Here is a 23422-nt window from a genome sequence, read left to right as displayed (position 1 = left end):
CCACACCTTTGTTACACCCATCAACAAAGTGTTCATGTGCGCCCCAGATTGGGTTGTTATAATATTTCCAACTGCACCTGAAGGCAGCGGGAGACAGAGTGAGAAGTCGAGGCTGAACAACAGGGAGAGGAGGGGGAAGATAGCGAGACCCAGCCGCTCGCGCACAGTAGGCTTGTTTACCATAACCTAACCGCTATTGTGCGATATTGGCGCAACAACAGATAAAAGCACATTAGAGGCATGTCCTTTCGCTAAGATGTTAACGTTACTCCACCAGCACTTCGTCGAGTGTGTCTAAAACGGCTGAAGTGTGCGCCGATAGCTAGTTCGGTTACAGTTCAGACGAAAAAGGCATCTCTCTGTCTTTTACCGTGCAGCACGATCGTAATCTCCGGATGACACTTTGTGAGTGAACGTTTGGCAACCGTTTCGGCTAAACCTCCCGCTGCTCGGGTGACCTACCGTTCCTGGTTCTCTAAAAACAGCAGGATAGGGGAAACCACCAAGCTGTCAAAATGAAATTTACAGAGCATCTCTCGGCTCACATCACGCCGGAGTGGAGGAAGCAGTACATCCAGTACGAGGTGAGTTAGCTGCTAGCCAGCCACGAGCCGCCTACTGGGCGCTATGGCGATATGTCTTTCATTTTCAGACCGGTTATTTGTTTTCAGCACGATGTGAGTAGAGTTGGAGCTTCCTTGTCCTCTTTCGTTACACAACAAGAAGAGAGGAACTGCTTCATTTGTTCCACCCACAAACCAAGCGTCAGCAGCCCGCTAGCTAGCAGCTCTGGTTGTGTGCTTGCTGCTCTGCAGGTCCCTCAGACCTCCGAGGACAGACCTCGTCTGGCTGAGTCATCATTTACTGAGCTCATGTGAGTTCATTCCACCACGTCTGTCCCCATCGGGTGTCCAGCCTCAGCAGTCCTGCTCGTGGTGTTCTACCATGAGGGTGCTCTGGTCAATCGGTGAGGAAGAAGTGCTGATAGCTCAATCTGTAACCTTTGACCCATTAAGGCCATTCGACTCATATCTCTATGGAGCCTAGCTTCATATACAGCCTATGAAGTAAACAAGAAACACAAATCCAAGGAAGTCTTTACATTTGTGCCTAATGCTTGTACATTAAATTCATTAACATTTTCACTTAAAAATATCCCTAATTTGCCTCAGAGGGTTTTACAATTTGTACAGTGTGTACACGTTGGTATTCCAAGCATACTGTCAAAGTTGTATATTGGTATTTCAGTTCTAGTACAGCATATTTGTATACATTATGCTGATCCTGAGAGAATGGCAGTTCTTACGTAAGTCTTATTAAAGCTATATCTTGCTTATCAGGGACATTCAAAGCTGTGACACAGTTAGTCTGTTTCCAACACACCATTTAATTACCAGTAATCAATTTGTAATTGGGCCAAAGATTTTCAGGTCCAGCTGTTTCTAAAGCATTTAAAAGCCAATTGGCTTTCTTTGTAGTTTCCTTGACATGTGAAAAGGGCTTTTATCAGTAAACTATTTGGCAGTCATGTGATCGCGTGCCAAGTTACACAAATTCAAAAGGTGCAGGACCAAGTGCACTGATCACTTGCCTACATGCCATACATGCCGGTCGTGATTACGAAATGTTCCATTATGTATTGAGTTGGACTATCAAGAATTGATCATGTTGATAGAAAAACACTACTGTTTGATAAAAAGTGTTTTTATAGCTTTATTGGTGTTGTAACCTTTCATGTTCCTAAGCAACGACTACTGCAGTAGTGTATTCTTTTGCTACAGTTAGACCTAACTGGGTGAAGAATCACAATGTCGTCTATCAGTATAGCATAATTTGTTACATGTATAAATAAGCTATGAAGTTGCATCAAGAGGTGAAATATGCTACATTGTTTCTGTGCTGTAAGGACAGTGTAGGAATGTAGCTGTTATCATTCTGCTCCCAGGGTTTCTCTCCCTCTCTGTTCCAGTAGCAGCAGTATCTGCATTGTTTGGTGGTTGCAGTCTTCTCATAAGTCATCACCGGTGCTCTGCATAGGCACATATTGCTCCAGCTCAGGGTGACTGCAGCACAGTCTTTCAGCTAGTGCCACATAGTTTGTCAGCATACCTAAATGTAATGTTTGGCAGGAAGATGATCTGGAATATATATTACTTTTTGAGATCTTTTCTTTTAACTATTTAAGTGATTTAGTGATTCAACAGCTCTGGCAGTTATCAATAGGGTTGGGTACCGAAAACCGGTGCTAATATGGTACAGGCACCGTTTAAGCACCGGTATCGTTTTAAAAGTATCGGTTTAGCACCGGTATCGGCAAAAACCCAAACGATACCCATTCCTAGTTATCAAGCCTCGGTGTGGCTCCTGAAATTTAACTCTGCTTTTTACTCAGTTTACTCATGATTTATCAGAAAGGGGCCAGGAAGGTCCCTTAATGAAATCATTAAAACTGCATTTTGTATTTACTCGGGTCATCTTTGTTTAATACTAAAATAAATTTGTTTGATCTGAATAAAAAAAACGGGAGAGGGGGCAAATACTTTTTCACAGTGATGTAAGTTTATATATACATACATTTCATTATTAATCGGTTTATTTGTTGATCTAAATGTTTTTCATTCAGTATGAAGCGTAGCAAAGGTTTTTGACAGAAGCAATCGGTCATCTCCCCTGCACTCCTGACGCATTGTTTTAGTTCTATGTTCCTTTTGCAGCACAGTCACATTAAGCTTTGAGCCAAAGGTTTTTCTCTGCAGTTAGAAATGCAGCCTGTTGAGTAGCATCAGTGCTGTTCAGCTCAGCTCCAAAGAACAACCAAATCAGCTTCCGTAATTATCAAACCTATTGGCTTAGGGTGAATTGGAAGCTTCTGAAATGCAGACTAGCCTGAAGGCTGTTGGATATGGATTTGTCTGCTGAAATGACCTTGGTCTGTGTTTGAATGAAATATAGAGCACTGCTTCTCAACTATATGGTACACAAAGAATCTTTGATAAATCTATGATTTAAACTCCAAATCCATCCTGGTTAAGGCATCATAGCTCAGGTCTGAAGTTACCACGTCTAAACTGTACAAGCAAATTATTGAGCTCCAATTTCTCTTATAGGAACAGTGTGTGAGGTTTGGTGGCATCAAGTGGAGAGGTTGCTGACATCACATAGTTTCAATTCAGTTTATTTTGTATAGCCCGCAATTACAAATTTTCCTCGGAGGGCTTTACAATCTGCCCACTAGGCATCGCGAAGGATGCCGGACCAATGAGGCCAGGCCTTTGAGGCAGGAGGCACAGAGAAGGAGGCAGGGCCATTGGGAAGGAGGCCAGATCCAGGCCAGGGGCTGGAAGCAGGGGCAAGGAGTCAGGACCAAGCTTCAGACACAGCCAGGTCCAATGGACCCTATGAGGCGAGAGAGACTGCCCGCCCCCTGGACTGAAAGTGGAAGCTGGTTCCATAAAAAGCTGCAGCATTCTGGATCAACTGAAGGGACTTAAGAGATTTATTAGAGCAGCCTGACAATAAGGAATTGCAGTAATCTAGTGTAGTAACAAACTCGTGAACCAATTTTTCTGCATCTTTTTGAGACGAGATGTGCCTGATTGTTGAAATGTTGCGTAGATGAAAAAATGCAGTCCTTGAGATTTGCTTCACGTGGGAGTTAAAGGAGAAGATAAAAGATAACGCTGAGATTCATTACAGTGGTGTTGGATGCCAGGGCAATGCCATCTACAGAAACCACATCACCAGATAATTGATCTCTGTGGTGTTCAGGGCCCAGTAAAATAATTTCAGTTTTGTCTGAGTTTAACATCAAGAAGTTGCAGCTCATCCATGTTTTTATGTCTTTAAGACATGCTTGAAGTTTAGCGAGCTGGTTGGTCTCCTCTGGCTTGGTCGAAAGATATAATTGAGTATCATCTGCATAACAATGAAAGTTGTTATGAAAGTTTATCAATCATTCCCTCTGTCCCCTTTCCTCCTGCCTGGGCTGCTGTGGAATAGGACCTACTCTCTAAGGAGATATAAATAAATGTTCCTAAGCTAAATAATACATAATGAAAGTTTCAGGTCATTATAAACTAATGCAAATATAGTTAAACATATTCTATTCTATTCCTGCCAATTAATCCCCCTAAATGTTAACCACTGTTTCTTTAAATCGCTTGTATGTACGTTGCCATTAGCTGCAGTCCAAATATATGAATAGAATTGTTAATCGATTTTCTGTTGCCTGACGACAAATTGATTATGTGACTAATTATTTCAGCAGTAGTTGAATTTGAATGACCTGCCCTGGCCAAATAATTGTGTATAAATGTTATGTCCAGACTAACTTTATCACAAGCACTGATGCTACTAACTTTCTCAGCTGGTGGAAAAGCACATGCTATTTTCACACCCTTTTTGGTACTGCATAGTATTAATCAGTGCTGGGAAGTATTCATGTAAGCATAATTATATCAGAATCAGAAACTGTTTATTGCCAGGAATGTTTACACAAACAAGGAATTTTTTTTGGCGGAAGGTGCAACATTAGACATGACAAACAACAATCAACGCGACAGCAACAGTGCAATGTGTGTATTAAATTAAGTGTAAGATAAAGTGCTCCGACAACAAATAATGTTAAAGTGTTTAGGTGTGTGTTTCAAGTGACGTGTGTTTAAGTTAAAGTGTATGTGACGTGTGTTTTAAGTTAAAGTGCATGCTAAAATGACGTGGAGGAGGAGAGAGAAGGAGGGGGAAGAAGAAGAAGAAGGAGGAGAGAGGAAGGAGGAAGGAGGAAGAAGAGGAGGTAATCCTGGGGGTGACAGAGTCAGTCAGTGGGGGACCCGGGCTCCATTGATGAGCCCGACTGCCGAAAGGGAAAAAAACTTTTGGTGTGGCGGGAGGTCTTTGTCCTGATGGACCGCAGCCTCCTACCAGAGGGGAGGGACTCGAACAGGTTGTGTCCAGGGTGGGAGGGGTCAGTGACAATCTTTCTGACCCGCTTCAGTGACCTAGAAGCGAACAGGACCTGGAGGGATGGCAGATTGCAGCCAATAACCCTTTCGGCCGAGCGGATGATGCGCTGCAGCCTGCACTTGTCTTTCGCCGTGGCTGCAGGGTGCCAGGCGGTGATGGAGGAGCAGAGTAAATATATATAGTATAGTAAATTAAACCACCCAGTAGTATTAAAAAGAATGACCTCTAGTGCATCTGAGCTGATGTTCAGCTCCCATTTGAGGTTATGATGTAGCCCAGGAAGAGGAAGGACTCTACAGTGTTGAAAGAGGAGTCACATAGGTGGGGATGGAATAGATGGTGGCTGATGTCTCCGCTCCATAATGATCATTATGCATTCGCACAGTCTGGAGCCCCGCAGGTTTTACCCAGCCTAATATCTTAGGTGCACAGCAACGGATAAATATAGTTCTTGTGCACTTTTCTGTTGCAAATTTCCAAAGCAGTTTCACATGGACTCCAGTTTCTTCCTGCTCTTGCAATGTTTGAATGCAGACCAGATGTAGCTTGTTGTTCCACCCAGCTGCAAATCTGGCCCCAGGCCCAGTTAGTTTAAGTCCTGTGAAGATGTGGGACCCATGCCTGTGAGATTTGCAGAGCCATGCTGACTAAGGATGTTCCATGCATGACATGTTGTCTCATGGGAGCTGAGTTCAGACACTTGGCAGGACGGTTATATAAACAGAGATTCAATTCAGTTTATTTTGTATAGCCCCAAATCACAAATTAGCCTCAGAGGGCTTTACAATCTGTACACATACGACATCCCTGTCCCAGGACCTCACATCGGATCAGAAAAAACTCCCAAAAAAACAGAAAAAAAACTTTCAGGGGGAAAAAAGCGAAGAAACCTTCAGGAGAGCAACAGAGGAGGATCCCTCTCCCCGGATGGACAGAAGCGATAGATGTCATGTGTACAGATGAACAGCGTTACACAGTTAAAACACATTCAATGAATATAACAGAAATGTATGAATAATTAGTGGTAGGCATGGACCACGATCCAGATTTCCACAATCCATGAAACAGAAGAGGAGAGAGGGGGCCACATCAGCAGGGCCATGGCAGGAGGCCGGCCCACCAGGCATGAGGTATCGCGAAAGAGGCCAGACCAATGAGGCCAGGCCTTTTGAAGTAGGAGGCACAGAGAAGGAGTCAGGGCCATTGGGAAGGAGGCCAGGTCCAGGCCAGAGGCTGGATGCAGGATGCAGGGGCAAGAAGTCAGTACCCAGGACCAGCTTCAGACACAGCCAGGTCCAATGGCTCCTATGAGACGTGAAGTCACAAAGACTCCGGAAAAGAAGCAGAGTTAGTAATGTGCAATGAAGAGATGTACACTCATCCATAAGGAGAAGAGGAGAGTGGAGCTCAGTGTATCCTAAAACATTCCCCGGTAGCCTATAAGCCTATAGTAGCATATCTAAGGGCTGGATCAGGGCAAACCTGATTCAGCCCTAACTATAAGCACTATTCAAGAGGAAAGTCTCTAAAGTCTACTCTTGAATGTGGTCATTGTCTCCCTCCCGGACTGAAAGTGGAAGCTGGTTCCATAAAAGAGGAGCTTGATAACTGAAGGCTCTGGCTCCCATCCTAATTTTTAGGACTGTAGGAACCACAAGTAGCCCCGCATCTAGTGATCGCAGCTCTCTAGTGGGGCAATATGGTACTACAAGCTCCTTATGATATGCTGGTGCATCACCAATCAAGGCTTTGTAGGTGAGCAGAATCATTTTAAATGTGATTCTTGATTTTACAGGGAGCCAGTGCAGAGCAGCTAAAACAGGAGTAATGTGATCTCTTTTCCTAAATTGTAGTACACAAGCTGCAGCATTCTGGATTACTTGGAGGGACTTAATAGACTTATTAGAGCAGCCTGATGATAAGGAATTGCAGTATTCTAGTCTAGAAGTAACAAAAGTGTGAACCAGTTTTTCTGCATCTTTTTGAGTCAAGATGTGCCTGATTTTTTAAATGTTACGTAGTCCCGATCAAAGATAACGCTGAGATTCTTAACAGTGGTGTTGGATGCCATCTACAGAAACCACATCACCAGATAATTCATCTCTGAGGTGTTCTGGGCCGAGTAAAATAACTTCAGTTCGGTCTGAGTTTAACATCAGGAAGTTGCAGGTCATCCATGTTTGTATGTCTTTAAGACATGCTTGAATTTTAGCGAGCTGGTTGGTCTCCTTTGGTTTGATCGATAGATATAATTGAGTATCATCTGCATAACAATGCAAGCTAAATCATGTTTGACCACCTTGCAATGCAATACATAGTATAATGCACAATGAGTCAACCAGCCTTTGTTTAATAGTTAGGTTCCCACCATCCGGTCTGTGTGAGAAAAGCCTGCTTTCACCCAACGCTTGGCCAGAAGGTAACATGCAGTGGAAAGGGTGTGCGGATGTTTGTGTATTTCAACCTTAAACATTTGTCTTAAGAGCTCACTTTCTGTTTTCAACTGAAGCCTAAATGGTCTGAGTTTAAGTTGGCCCACCTTCAAGTTATACAGTAAGCTCCTAAATCACAAAAAGAAGAAGGCTTCAGATAATTGTCTTAAGTATCTATCATGCACTTTGTCTCTGCGCCGGTCCACTAGCAATTCTGCTCATCTGCTTTTTTAAAATTTTTAAAAATTGAATCCGAATAATCGATTAGCCTATACATTATATAAAAAAAGCATTTGGTGGCTGATCGGCGCACACTTGAATACAACCTATCCTCTGTGTTTAAATGACAGATGAAGACGAACAGCAGTAGATGACTGAAACCCAAAGGAGGGCTGGACTCGTCAAGGCTTCTGGCTTGACTTGGATTGACTTGGATTTTTATCAAATGGTTTTGATAGGCTCTTCATAAATGTGCACGCTCAGCTGAGAGGTTGTGTCTTTGCTGAAGACAGCCAAAAGCCGTTTTCAGTGTTCAAATAATAATGATAATATATTTACAGGAATATTGCTGCCATTATACATATGGCTTGCCTATAAACATAGAAACAGCGTGGAGAGCATCTGAACGAGCTGCCCCAGAGCACGGAGGAGGGGTGTGAGAACCAGGGTACTGAGATGCATCGATGCAATGTTCACCTCCCTACAGAGCCTTTAATTGCAGTTAAGAGCAGTTCATCTACCATTCGCACAGTTGTGTACTACTGCGCGATGATATGCATTCATAAAACAAAGTTCATTGTAGTAATTGAGTGCTAAATAGCTACTTCTTACCCCTGGCTGGCTGCTCCATATAATTTTAGGTTGCATGGCAGTGTGATGTGTGACACGACAGCATTGGTGTCAAGTTCCCATTTGCATGTAGTCCCACCGTGCCAGCTGTGGCTTTTACAGAGACGGCAATTCAGCTATGTGACCACCTATAAAACTATTTTATAACGAATATCGTCCGATAACAATTGGTGGCCGTTCGATCAGAACCTTTGATTTGTTTATATGTTCTTTGATTAGACTGTTCTTGATTTGGATCCGTCCCATCCAAATGCAGCACAAATTGTAACTAGTGCACAATTCCATCCTCTACTATAACTGGATCAATATTAGCAATCTGGGCTTCAAGAATAATTTTCCAGTCAGGTGCCATTTAAACAAGAGGAGATTCAGAAATTAGAAGAGTGGAAGGTTACAGTTTAGTCTTTAAATGTCTTCAAATTTGGCACAAAATGAAAGATGAACTGATAGATATTGGTGTTCAAAGGTCACTGTGACCTCACGTCCGTTCCATTCTTCTGAAAGTGACAACTCATGAACACACTGAGGGAATTACTTCAGATTTAGCAAAAACATCCACTTGCAATTCTAATTGGTCTCTGCAGTGAAGTAGAGTCGATTTAGGTTCCACATTTCACACGTCACATTTCATCCGCTAAGTCTGTTTCCAACGCACTTGGTTGCATTTTGCTTTTGTTGATACACCAACATTTCCACCTCCGCCAAGTGTATAAACTTTTTTTAGATTTTCTTTTCCGTACAGGGTCTATTATCCACAAATTGAAAATGCACATCCAACAGGTGGATTCATGAAGTTCAGGCCGTTATTTTTTACACCAGTGGATTTTTGTTTTGCCCAGTTAATGTGATACATTAATCACAAGTGACTGATGAACATGTAAACACTGACACCAGGTAAATGACATGGTCATGTGATGTTTGCCCACATAGTGGCTTGACCAGTGCAACATGAAAAGTTTACCTGGCATGCAGTGGGCTGACGGGCCTCATCAACCTGTTAAGACATTGATATATGTTGGTCCTTTTGTGATGCTGTCTTCAGCAGAATCTAGTCATGGAAGACCGCTCCTGGTTCTGCTGGTCTTATTATCTGATCAGGGTGGAAAGTAAATGACAAGGAGAAGTTAGTAACATGTAGGGGACTATAGATGGGGGCAGACACACAGAGGTCAGTGTAGACAAAGACTTCCAAATAATGAGTCAAGACAATTTTCACAGAAGGAAAATTAGACTAACTGGAGACAGAAGAGAGGGATTAAAAGAGAAGGGAATGTGATGTTTCTCAAGGCTTTGACATAATCCTCAAACCAACTCTCATATTAACCTCCTTCTAGGACCAAAGGGAAACATGTAAGAGGAGAAAAAACGGTGACAGATTGAGAAAGAGAGGAGTAAACTGGTTAAAAGATCACAGGAATGTGTGAAACAATAGTTGATTGCTGATGGAATTGGCTACCACCTGACTGGTATAAGAGGATCACGTACTTGCTTATAGTCCCTATCCATGTAAATACACATACATTGGGCTCTTCTGGGTTCTCATAGCTGTCCCCTGTCTTGTGAGCACCGCCTGGATAAGACATCCAGGCACCAATTACTCTCTTTTGCCCTGTCGCTGCCAACTGAGCCAAGTTCACCCTACACGATCGCCGTAAATGGACCTGTAATTGTATAGATCTTTTCTAGTCTTCCGACCACTCAAAGCACTCTAACACTACATGTCATCATTCACCCATTCACATGCATTCATACATTGATGGGAGGGGTTCCACCTGCCCATCAGGAGTAGTTAACATTCACACACACAGCTATGGGAGCAATGTTGGGGTTAAGTGACTTGCCCAAGGACACATCGCCAGGGGCTAGCAGAGCCGGGGATCAAACCGCCGATCTTCTGATTGAAGGACAACCCTGCTTACAACTGATCCACAGTCGCCTCGCCGTTCTGTTCACACTACACAACTAGCTTTCTTGTAATGGTCACTTTTAAAATAGTTTTCGTTTTCCACACTACATGACTACCGGCAACATGGGGGGAGCACACTACGTCTGCCAAAGACAACATCAAAGCAAACGTAGCCATGCTTGTTTTGATGCTGCCATTGGCACACGTGTACACATAAAATATCTGGAAAGCATCTGCAAGGCACCGTTGAGCCCCACAAACCCTTTTAGGCTCGCGTCTTTGCACAGTTGACACAACCCGAATGGGCCTCTGATTTTGTCGTGGAGCTTAAAATCAGGGCTTAAGTGATGCAGTGTGAACTGGGCATTAAGGATGTCCTGCATCCCCCAGAATCCCCTTCAGCAGCTTACAGTGAATATGCATGAGTTGTACTGTACATGTCGCTTTAGTGTACAGTAGCAATGGCATCGTAAGAGCAGGACAGTGAGAGGTTTTGCAGTTGGCAAAGTTGTCTTGGGTATTTACACATTTTTTTGTTAATCTGTATGAATGTGCTAACAGAACTTTTAAGTAAAAGAAGAAAAAAAGTTGGTCGTTGGTGCAACTTATGTTGCAGTTTAACCCGGTGTCCTCCACTGTGGTGCCAAATAAGTAGGTTACATTTTTACTTGCGTGCTCTACAGTATTTCTATAGTTTGCTCATTGTGCTCATCGTGGTTAAAGATTTTCTAAGCCAAAGAAGTAGGTTACTTTTTTACTTTTACAGCATTTCTATAGTTTGCTCATGGTGATTCAAGATTTTCTAAATGATGTCTTTATTATTACATTATAATATTTTGACACATAAGCCTTTAAATGCAGTGATCTGTTACTCCAACTGACTATGTATTCCACTAAAATCTTGTTTTATGATTTTTTGTGAATGCATAAATGAATGGACATTTGCACATAAATATTTCTACAATTCAATACTCATTTCTATAATGTTATTTATACTGCTTTGTACTTCCCTCCACCAAGGGAGTTTTACTCCATTTGATTGCACCACCTTCAATGTATATGTGTTTGATCGATAAAGTTGTTTATAATTTTGTCACTCTTCTCAAATGTTTGTTTATTGAGAAAGTAACTGAATACCTTTTGGTTTTTAAACTTAGTCGGTCAAAACAATGTTCTGAGACTTGGGTTTAAGAATATTGTGATGGACATTTTTGTCCATTTATTTTGAATATTTAATTTAATGTAATTGGCACGATAATTCAATTATGACAATATTGTTTTTGTTGCTAGCCTAAAATCATAACTCAAGAACATCTGATCATTTTATACTAAAAGCAGATACCTCTGTGAACAGGATCTTGGATTTTCGAGTACTTGGCTGTAATCAATTGCATGTTAATTGAGGTAGATTATCTTCAAATGACTAAACTCCTAGAAGTCAGTTGTCCAAATTGTAACAAGCAGTAGTTGAGCACCAACATCCAAAACACAGTTTTAGAACCTGCATTATTTAATACATTCAGAGATTTTCAGGTCTTATTTGTACTCAAACTAACAGTAGACAATTATTAAATGATGTATTCTCACAATTCTATTGCTTTGTTGTAGGACAACAGCACATAATGTTACGCAGAATGTAACTCTGTTTTTTGGATCTCTCATAATAAACTTAAACAGAAATAGAAATGAAAGCGAGGGACAACGACAGCACAGCTGGACAGATCAAGGTAAAGAACAGACGGGATTGTTATGTACACAAGGAGTGAAACAAATGGGTGTAAATAGATATTAATAAGTATGTATTATAAAATACATTGAGCATTATAGACTGTAAAAGTGTAATCTATAAAGGCAGCAGTGGATATTTTAGTGTTGGAGTCATTGACAATGTCTGACTCACATTAGCTGTTCATCAGAGTGATTCTGTGGGAAGAACCCTTCTTGTGTCTGGTTGTTTTGCTCTACTGGGTTCAACTAATGTTCAGCAAGGTCCAGTTCGAGAAAATGTCCTCATGAAAAGGTCCAGAACATCACAATAATGTCTAACTTGCTCTACGATTTAGTCTCATATGTATTGAAGTAGCCTAGAAGTTCTTTCAACATCTGTATGTAGTCAACAACTGACTGTCAAATCAAATAAATAAATAATCTCAACAATGTTTATTATCAGTTTTCAAATTTAACTGGATGAATTATAACTACTCTAATAATAAATACATATGTATCTCTCATTTCAATTAAAATAAGGGTTGGATTTAAAAATGGAAAAAACATTACAGAAAACATAACATTTTACAAAAATTAATTGTACTTAATTGTCTTTGCCCTGTAACTTTAAATTCAGTTCATTCAGGTGTCTGGTGATGTAAAAAAAAGCCACAATATTATTTTTTCTCTTATAAAATGTGTGTGCAGCGACTAAATCTGTTTTTGAAACCACTTGTTTCAGCTCTATTCTCTCTGTTGACATTATTGTTGGACAGTGAATTAATGTATTAGGATTCTGATCATATTAAGCTCTTAGATCGTTTATATTTCTATTTCATTTCGGATGTGAGTCGGTACGTTTGCTCCAAACAGTTGAGATTTGTCTCGTAGCAAAGCTTCACATTGCCACTTTTAATAATCGACACGTTCTCTGAACACATGAGACATCCTTGTTTTAACTGCCTTTGGGAAGAATGAACAGACGGTTTCGCTGTCCACATTTCTCTTGTTGGAGAACGCCATGTGAATTAACTTCTCTTACTCGCAGACTGTTCAGCCTCTCCTCCTCCAGTCTCTCCTGTCTATGTATATCTCACTCGAGCCGCGATGCTTATCAGAATACGCATATTTATAGGCTGAGTAGCATCATGTGATGTGATTTACAATGCGTGTAATTGGTCAGTGTGTTTCCTGGATCGCTGAATGAGTGCCGTAAAGGCTGGAAAAGCTGTGCTGGTTCAAATACAAGCGCTCTATCAATTCAATTCAATTCAATTCAGTTTATTTTGTATAGCCCAATATCACAAATTACAAATTTGCCTCAAAGGGCTTTACAGTCTGTACACATACGACATCCCTGTCCCAGGACCTCACATCGGATCAGGAAAAGCTCCCCAAAAATAACCTTTCACAGGGAAAAAAGGGAAGAAACCTTCAGGAGAGCAACAGAGGAGGATCCCTCTCCCCGGATGGACAGACGCAATAGATGTTTAGGCACCGGTATCATTTTAAAAGTATCGGTTTCCTTCACTGTCTGTGTGTCTGTGGGGTTTCCTTCACTGTCTGCAATGTAGCCAAAGTATTTCCAGGCAAAATTATACTAATGTATCCGAGCAATGTCATCACATGTCGACAACATTGTTACCAAAAAATATTGACATCTATTAATTTAGCAGTTCGGCACACTAAACGCAGGAGACCACGTGAGTCGCCCGCTAGGCATGTTCCAAAAATAGAACAAGTCAACATTGAACTCTGTAAAAAAAAAAAAAAAAAAAAAGGTGATCTTCGCAATAAAACATCTTTGATGTGACGTGTCGAGTCTTGGCCAATCAGCGTTAAGATGTCTACAGCGTCGTCATTGGGGGGGTGAGGGTTTACTGATGCACATCTACAAGACTCACTCAGAGTTGCAGTGTCAAATTATACTCCAGATTACAGTACATTGGTGATCGTTTTGAACGTACGGGTAGTACGTAATTCTAGGTGAAATTTACCTCGAGGGCTGCTTCATCAAAGATTGTAGGGCTTATGCCACTTTTGGCCCTATGCCACAACAAAGGAAAAAACATATATTATAAATGTTATACTTTAAATGCATGTGCCAAGTTTAATTTGTTCATAAGGTGTTGCTGCGACTTTGGCTTTGTCTTAGAACATTGTTACACCCATATCAGATCGGATCTATTTACGCTTGTACATGAATCAGAGTAGCCAAAGACATAAAATATGAATAATCCATCCATCCATCCATTTAATTCTGCTTAATCCGGGGTCAGGTCGCGGTGACAGCAGGCCTAGCAGGTTGACCCAGACTTTCCTCTCACCCGCAACATTTCCTAGCTCATTCTGGGGGATGCGGGGGCGTTTTCAGGCCAGCTGGAAGATATAATCCCTCCAGCGTGTCCTGGGTCTTCCCCGGAGTTGGACGTACCCGGAAAACCTCCAGTGGAAGGTGGGCAGCACCTCTAATACACAGTCAGCCCCACAGATTTGTTGTCAACGTTGGTGGTGTCAAAGCAGAGGTGTGTGTGAGCGAGAAGAGAAAAGGCCCTCAACCGAGTTCCAAGGCCACGAAGAGGCTCAGAACACAGAGAGGGAGTGTGAGAGGTGGAGAAGGGGGGGGGAAAAGGACAGAAGTAGGGTAATCTGTGAGGATAAGCAGAGCTGCCCTCCTGAGCTGCGTGTGTTTTGTTTTGGAAACTTGCACCATAGCACATTCTGAGCCGGCCTACTGACCTCACACACGTAGACAAACATTCACACACAAACACGCCTCAGGAGAAGGGTGGGAAAGTTATCATGCGTGCATGCGCAAGCAAGTCTTTTCCCCCTTAATTAGAGTGTTAATTAGTGGAGCTTTTCTTTTTTCCAATAGGATTGTTTAGAAGGATATTATAGTGGTATATTTGACTTGATATAACTTTATATAGCGACGTGTGTAGGTGCGGCATAAATATAGCTCCCATCGACGAAAATATATTCATACACTTGAAAAGAAAGTACAAGGATCTTGAGACAATCACTGCCCACCAAATCTTCTGGCCACTCAGCCAGGATAAGACCTAAGCAGCCAGAACACAAGCTTTTTCCACTACCCAGCCTGCTCCTCGCTAATGTCCGCTCGCTGGAAAATAACACGGATGAAATGAGACTCTAAACCAGCAGCGGGATTTCAGAGAACAACATTCCACCCAGCGCGTCTCCACTCCCCATCACCTGGATAATAACACCTACATCACAATGTTTGTTGGTTTCAGCTCCACTTTTAATATGAAACTGGTGGTAAACTTAGCACAGTACTAGTTCACTCTGTAACGGGTTACTCACAAACAGATCCCAACACTTCCTCCACTCTAGTGTTGAACTCCAGGGCTGTGTGCTCAGCCCCCTCCTGTTCACAGTGTACATCCTCAACTGCTAACTCAAACATGAAGAGAGCTCTGCGGTGAAGTTTGCAGATGACACTTGATTATTTTTTGGTAACAATGTTGTCGACATGTGATGACATTGCTCGGATACATTAGTATAATTTTTCCTGGAAATACTTTGGCTACATTGCAGACAGTGAAGGAAACCCCACAGACACACAGACAGTGAAGGAAATAGGGATGGGTATCGTTTGGGTTTTTTTCCGATACCGGGGCTAAACCGTTACTTTTAAAATGATACCGGTGCCTAAACATCTATTGCGTCTGTCCATCCGGGGAGAGGGATCCTCCTCTGTTGCTCTCCTGAATGTTTCTTCCCTTTTTTCCCTGTGAAAGGTAATTTTTGGGGAGTTTTTCCTGATCCGATGTGAGGTCCTGGGACAGGGATGCCGTATGTGTACAGATTGTAAAGCCCTCTGAGTCAAATTTGTAATTTGTGATATTGGGCTGTACAAAATAAACTGAATTGAATTGAAACTGTGCCTGAACCGCTACTTTTTTTAATTAATTTTTTTAGCTAAATGTGATATTGATACATTTGAACATTTCTTTTTCTTTTTTAAGAAATGATTCAATAAATGTATTTTCCATTTATTCATTGAGTTTATTCATGTATTTATTCATTTGTGTTTTTCAAATATTTATTAATGTATCTGTTATTGACAGACTTAATTACTAAACCATATCAAATGCTGTTATTGTTGGCCTCCTTAATCTTGAGGGCCTCCTTCAGTGCTGCTGTCTCCAAGTGGGTTCTTTGTTTGCAATCAAGACAGACACTGAAGACCTCCTGACCAGAGGTCCTACCACCCAGCAGGAGGTTTAGCACAAGGCTCTCTTGAATTCCAGGTCAAGTGCACACATATGTCATCCCTGTCCCAGGACCTCACATCGGGTCAGGAGAAACTCCCCCAAAAAATAGAAAAAACCCTTTCACGGGGAAAAAAGGGAAGAAACCTTCAGGAGAGCAACAGAGGAGGATCCCTCTCCCCGGATGAACAGAACCAAAGCAGAGAGAGAAGAGGAGAGATGAGCTCAGTGTATCCTAAGATGTCCCCCAGCAGTCTAGGCCTATAGCAACATATCTAGGGGCTGGACCAGGGAAAACCTGAGCTATAAGCGCTATCAAAGAGGAAAGTCTTAAGTCTACTCTTGCATGTGGTGACTGTCTGCCCCCCAGGGATGTTGGTTAGAAGAGGCGCCTGAGAAGAGCTAAAGAATATACTTTTATTTCTCTCAATATTTAAAACTCTCTTCTGAGTGCTTGATCGCTCAGGTTACAGTAGTAAACAGCTTTGTATTGATCCTGAATTCTTTCCTCAAATTCTAGCACTCCTACGTATAGGCGGTCAATAAAACCACAATGATCTGTTGTAACCATACAACATGTATTACATTATGTATGCGTATCTGCAGGCTTCTCTCTGGTTTTAGGTAAAACATGTTTCTCATGTTTGTCTCAGGAATAACACTTCATAAAACCCATTGCTCTTCGGTTTATAGCTGATATAGTGATATAGGGATGTAAGCAAACTCAACTAATGGGCCCATTGTAACTCTAAATGTAAATCTAAATTGGCAGGCTCACTAAAGAATGGGATTGCTCTTATTGATTTCACTACATCTTTGCTGCGTTTTTTTGCACTGTTTTGTTGTTTGTCAGTGGTGTTGTATACATAGTTGTAGTGCTGCAATGCTGAAACAATGAGTATCGGCTGGCTGTGTGGGCTATAGCCTGACCTTGACTTGCTCAGCTGTTTGCTGCAGAAGCCAGCTCTCTCTCGCCCTTAGATTGGGTGGTAGGCAGTCTGGCACACAGTGAGGCCTTTGTGGTCTTGTGCTCTTTTGGCATTCTGAAATACTGATTGAGTGAGTATGAAAGAGGAAGACTGTCCTGCTCTCCTACTAGTACTTACTGAGACTGAATTACTGTTGTCTGCTCGCCCTCTCTACAGCAGAGACAAGCTTCATTACACACTGCAGATTTACTAACGGCAAGCATGAGGGAGACTGACAGGCTGCATCATGAGCACTGCCTTAGAGGATGAGAGCAACAAAGGCAAAATTATACTAATGCATCCGAGCAATGTCATCACATGTTGACAACTGTGTTACCAACAAATATTGACATCTATTAATTTAGCAGTTCTGGCACACTAGACCAGAGGTATCCAACACGGTGCCCGCGGGCACCTGGTCGCCCGCAGGGACCACGTGAGTCACCTGCTAGGCATGTTCCAAAAATAGAACAAGTCAACATTGAGCTCCGTCAAAAAAAAAAAGGTGATGTTGTGATCTTCGCAATAAAACATCTTTGATGTGTCGAGTCTTGGCCAATCAGCGTTAAGATGTCTACAGCGTCTTCATTGGGGGGTGATGGTTTACTGATGCACATCTACAAGACTCACTCAGAGTTGCAGTGTCAAATTATACTCCAGATTACAGTACATTGGTGAACGGTATGCAATGCCAGGCTTCCCACTAACAGACATTTACAGACAAAGAAAACATATGTTTTCATTGAAAACACCATGACAACATTAACACAAAAATGTTAAAAAGAAAGATGCTGCAAATTTGGTGATTAGTGCTAATGTAATATGATTCATTTAAAAAGCTTATTTAAAAAAAATCTTACACAACTGATAATTTGTACAGTTAGAGTTCATAGAGTTTTAAATGTTACAACCGTAGTGGTTAGATATGACGGTTAATGATTTCCTAAAAAATGTGTACAAAAATGGTGTGATTGTGAACAAAATGCTACATACTTCATACAAGACTGTCAAATATATTTACTAAAATACATATGTGATACCTCTGACTTTCAAATGTTGAAGCAGATTAACAGAAAAAAATGTTTAAATATATTGGTGTTTCCTACCATCTATTGTGAGTAAAAATTAACATTGATATGTGATCAGACACTTATATATTATTATTATTATTATTATTATTATTAAAAGGTGATTTGTGTAAATTTGTTATTCGGGAAGTTTATATCAAACAAGTAGCCCTTCGTATTATTTTGTACCCTTGATGTAGCTCTCAGTTTCAAAAAGGTTGGTGACCCCTGGTCTAGACTGTGTGGTTTATGAAGTATGCAATGAGAATAATCTTTTGGTTTGTCAGTAAAATGAAAATGGCTGATCCACCTTAAAGGTTGGTCCACCTTAAAGGTCACTCCATTAAGTTAGCATGGGCCAACTTTGTCAGCGGCGAGCTAACCAATGTTGCCAACTTGGCGGACTTCACTTTGGATTTAGCAACTTTTCAGACCCTCTTAGGGACTTTATTTCTTAGACATATCTTTAAAAGATCTTAAGTCACTGGCAACAAATTTAGCGACTAATTCTGACCATCAGGGGAATTGCAAGAATTATAAATAAATACATTATATTATGATTCACTGTATGTGTGCTGCTCAGAGTAATTGCAGTGACCTGGGTTTCATGAAATGTCATGTAAATGTTTAATGTAGAATAATTTGATTTCTCTCGTTATGTCTGCAGGCTTTCAAAGAGATGCTATATGCTGCTCAGGACCAGGCCCCATCTATTGAAGGTATTGTTTACACACATGCATCAGTTAGGTCCTTTGCATTATTAGATGGCTTCTTCCAAAAGTCGTACAGTTTTTATTTTGCTGACTTTAGAGTGGAAGACAGGACATAGCACATACATGCACAACTCCTTTACGTCAAACTCTGATGTGTGCCATCAATGGATGTTCAACGCTTGCAAACATTAAATAGTTCACAAAGAATTAACAAGATTTGTTTTACGACAGAGTGTGTGTTGTGCATCACTTGATTTAGACTGGCTTCATGATAATATAATGAAAATAAGGCACATTCTAATATTAGTTGATTAAAAAGACTTTATTCACACTCTCTCAAACATTTCTCCCGAAACACTGACATCCCTTAACCTTTAACCCCAAATGCTATTGCGTTACCATGGTTACAATACCGCTCTTAAAGGGACACTGTCACTCAGCCATCATAATCACTTCCCACTACACCACTAGTCTTGCTGAATTATGTCTTCCAAGCAGAGTACACTACACCTTGACTACATACGTTTCTCCTAGTTTAGGTGTCAAAGGGCTGGAAATAACACGTCCATTATGCACAATAATAATAATAATAATTTACAAGCAGTTCTCTGCTCTACACGCACCGGTGCATGTAACTGTTCAGGGCTGCCAACTTTCGAGGTTGATGGGAGAAAAGCCATCTAAATATATATTGGGGTTTACAGCTGTTTCTAAGGCTACTCTATTTGAGGATCGATCGGTACTGGTTGAGGGCAGGAGATCATCAATCTTGGATCTAATAGTTAGAATCTTTTCATTGAAGAAGTTCATGAAGTCATTACTACTGAGGTCTATAGAAATACACGGCTCCACAGAGCTGTGACTCTGTCAGCCTGGCTACTTTTGATGTTTTAAGACCATCTCGCCAAACTAAGCGTGATTCTTCCAAATTGGTAGAACGCCATATGCTTTCAAGCTTTCGTGATGTTTGCTCTCTGAGGGTTCTCAGGTCTGAGGGTTATACCAGGGAGCAAACCTCTTTTGCCTCACCGTCTTCTTCTTCAGAGGGGCTATTGAGTCTAGTGTCATTCTCAGTGAGCCTGTAGCACTATCGACAAGAAGATCAATCTGGAACGGACTAAAGTTAGCACAGGAGTCCTCCGTCACATTGAGACGTGTTATTGAATCAAATGCAGAAGGAATCGCTTCTTTAAATTTAGCTACAGCACTGTCAGTTAGACATCTGGTGTAGAAACTTTTGACTAACGGTGTATACTCCGGGAGTATGAACTCAAAAGTTATTAGGTAATGGTCTGACAGAAGAGGGTTCTGTGGGAAGACCTCCAAATGCTCAATGTCAATGCCACATGCAAGAACAAGGTTGAGGGTGTGGCCAAAGCAGTGAGTGGGTTTCTGTACTCTGACAGAAGCCAATCCAGTCCAACAATGAGATAAATGCAGCACTAAGGCAATCATTATCAATATCCACATGAATATTAAAATCTCCTACAATAATAACCTTATCAGTTTTAAGGACTAAACTTGATAGAAACTCAAAAGCTCGGATATAAATTCTGAATATGGACCTGGTGGACGGTACAGTATAACAAATTTAATTAGCTGTAATGTTTTCCAGGTTGGATGTGAAAGACTAAGAACAAGGCTTTCAAATGAGTTGTAGTTTAGTTTAGGTTTAGGATTCATTAATAGGCTTGAGTCAAAGAAGGCTGCTACTCCACCTCCTCGGCCGGTGCCTCGAGGAATGTGAGTATTAATATGACTTGGAGGAGTTGATTCATTTAGGCTGACATATTCTTCATGACTCCAGGTTTCAGTAAGACATAATAAATCAATGTGATTGTCTGATATTAAATAATTTACTAATACAGCTTTAAATGACAGATCTAATATTGAGGAGTCCACATTTAATCATCCTGTTTTGTTGCACTGCTGCAAAAGTGGTGTTAACTCTTATGAGGTGATTTGGTATGACTCCTCTTCTGGTTACATTAAATTGAAGTGGCCGTGGGACAGACACAGTCTCTATGGAGTTTGGGGTGGAACAAACAAACAGGCAATACAACACACGATGAAGTAAGTTACTCCCACACACTTTATGCCGTTGGCTGTTTGGTTACAAAAGGGCTGCTGCCGTTCTTTTGCTTTGCGGAACCTGTTGCTTGTGCTAACAAGTGAGAGCAGCCACACAGCACCTGTACCCGCTGAACTCCTGGGGCTGGAACATTGCTGCTGCCAACCCTCAACAGATCCTGCTCACTGAACCACGCTGCTCGCCATCAACTTGTCTTTTTTACTGTACTGGTCCAACGCTGCATATTTTCAAACTCTTCCTACATGTGGGTGAAGCTGTGAAAAAGTTTTGTCAGCGTTTCTTTGCCTCAGAGAGGTTGATTCTTTAAAGTGTAATGAAGTTCCCATTATGTCTGTGGTGAAAAGAGGTGAATAAACAGTACATATGTAAAAGAATACTCAGTTTAAAGTCCATAAACAGATCCCTTTTTTGAGATATTTTGTTGTGTTCTTAAACTTGTTCAATAGAGTGAACATTGGTGGAATCATGTTTTGAGTCTCCCATTTAATTTACCACAAAGAATAACAATATAAAATTCATGAGCCCTGTGATGAACTGGCAAACTGGGCAAAACTGTTTGCCCAATGTCAGCTGGGATCGACTCCAGCCTCCCCGCAAACCTGACTAGGATAAGCGGTTTGGATTAGTGGAATAAAAGTGGAATAAAATTGATGTCATATTGCCCATCGTTTCCATAATTGGTTTGCTGATAAGCACAATGGATTTCTGCTCCAAATGTCCCTGACAATGACCATAAATAGTTTTCCTGTACATGGGACAGTCAGCTCAAATTATATTGTAACACACCTAAAATGTCCTAATTTATAAACTATAATTTATAGAAAAATGTGTTCCTTCAAAGGTTTGCTGATATTTTCAATGTAATCCTGTTCGGTATCACCTCGACTACTTATTTTACTATAGTTTTGTAGAAAATTCAAGAAAAGATTTGCTACATTTCCACGATATTTATTATTTCCTGATATCTGAACTGCAATAATAAATAACTAAAAATCATAAATAGGTTTGCTAAAATGTTCAATGGAGTCCTCTTCAGAATGGCCCAGTCTCTGACCATGTTAAATTTAAAGTCATTTTACTGTCTCACTTCAAACTAAATTACATGTTGGCAATCGCCATTTGTTAGAGCAGGTAAGAAATTGAGGCCAGTGCATGGACACAGTAAATAATGTTGAGCCCTGCTTCAAGTAAACCAAATATATTGGGAATAGACTGAACGTAAACTAGAATGTATAGGTAATGTGAATATTATACGTGCACTTAACCTCCAGCTCCTTAATTACTTTTTATGTGGGGCTATCTTACCCTGCACATTATTGCCCGATTATGTGTCTTTGTATAAATACACTAACAACAGCCACAGTATGACCATGACATGTCCTAAAACCTAATTTTTCATCATGTAATGACGGGCCTCTTTGTGACACTGCACTACACACTCACAAACCAGCATGACTAGCACTATATGTCTCTTCCTGGTATCTTTCCTTTCATCTTACCCTGGCAAAAGTTGGCAAAAGTATTTCATCACTGAAGGGGGCTATTTTCAGTTAGAATATGACATAACAGAACTTGAGCTGAGAAATTCATGATCAGCCACCAGTCACAGTACTAGGACAGCACACTCTTCTTCTACAGCATTCAAAATATTCTGCTGCTACGTGTGAGACTTTATTGATGATTTGTAATCACTGTTTTTGAATTTGATTGATCAGAGAATGAATTGACAATGTTAAACGATGTTGGAAACCGTTTGTGCACCCCTATCAGTTTGATCTGTTTATTGTTTTTGTTTTTTTAGTCTATTCTGAGTTTCTATGCTGAGGACAGCAGCCTCAGTAGTTGGGATCAGAATTATTTATTGGCCAAGTACGTTGCACAGACAAGGAATTTGACTCGGTGGAAGGTGCATAACAATAAACAGAGTTTGAGTCAGTCAGTGGGGGCCGTTTTCTGTGTGACCAGAAGGTGTTGAGCTCACCCGAACTCAGTGCAGCTCACATCCTCTGCTGCTCTTCATCTGACCCATTCACTCTGCCTGCATCTTGTGAAACTTCTGCACACGTGGGTTCCCTCCACGTTCTCCCCGTGTCAGCGTGGGTTCCCTCCACATTCTCCCCATGGCAGCGTGGGTTCCCTCCACATTCTCCCCATGGCAGCGTGGGTTCCCTCCACATTCTCCTCTTGGAAGTGTGGGTTCCCTCCACGTTCTCCCCGTGGCAGCGTGGGTTCCCTCCACATTCTCCCCTTGGAAGTGTGGGTTCCCTCCACATTCTCCCCATGGCAGCGTGGGTTCCCTCCACATTCTCCCCATGGCAGCGTGGGTTCCCTCCACATTCTCCCCTTGGAAGTGTGGGTTCCCTCCACGTTCTCCCCGTGGCAGCGTGGGTTCCCTCCACATTCTCCTCTTGGAAGTGTGGGTTCCCTCCACGTTCTCCCCGTGGCAGCGTGGGTTCCCTCAACATTCTCCCCTTGGAAGTGTGGG

General features: G+C 41.4%; 1 protein-coding gene across 3 annotated transcripts in view; it reads left to right on the top strand.

Annotated features, from left to right (window-relative positions):
* LOC117747088 (xenotropic and polytropic retrovirus receptor 1 homolog) overlaps nt 1-23422 on the top strand; it is a 42488-nt gene continuing 19066 nt past the window's right edge. Inside the window, exons 1-3 of one of the 3 annotated variants that reach the window (XM_034556492.1) lie at nt 2-166; nt 378-584; nt 18800-18851. In XM_034556492.1, the coding sequence (XP_034412383.1) occupies nt 516-584; nt 18800-18851 (121 nt within the window). In that variant the 5' untranslated portion in view covers nt 2-166; nt 378-515. Of the gene's footprint in view, nt 585-18799; nt 18852-23422 lie in introns of all 3 variants that reach the window. The other 2 variants (XM_034556493.1, XM_034556491.1) reach the window with 2 other exon arrangements.

The sequence above is a fragment of the Cyclopterus lumpus genome, chromosome 17 (assembly GCF_009769545.1).
Source record: "Cyclopterus lumpus isolate fCycLum1 chromosome 17, fCycLum1.pri, whole genome shotgun sequence".
NCBI lineage: Eukaryota > Metazoa > Chordata > Actinopteri > Perciformes > Cyclopteridae > Cyclopterus > Cyclopterus lumpus.
This window is presented reverse-complemented; position numbering and strand designations above follow the sequence as displayed.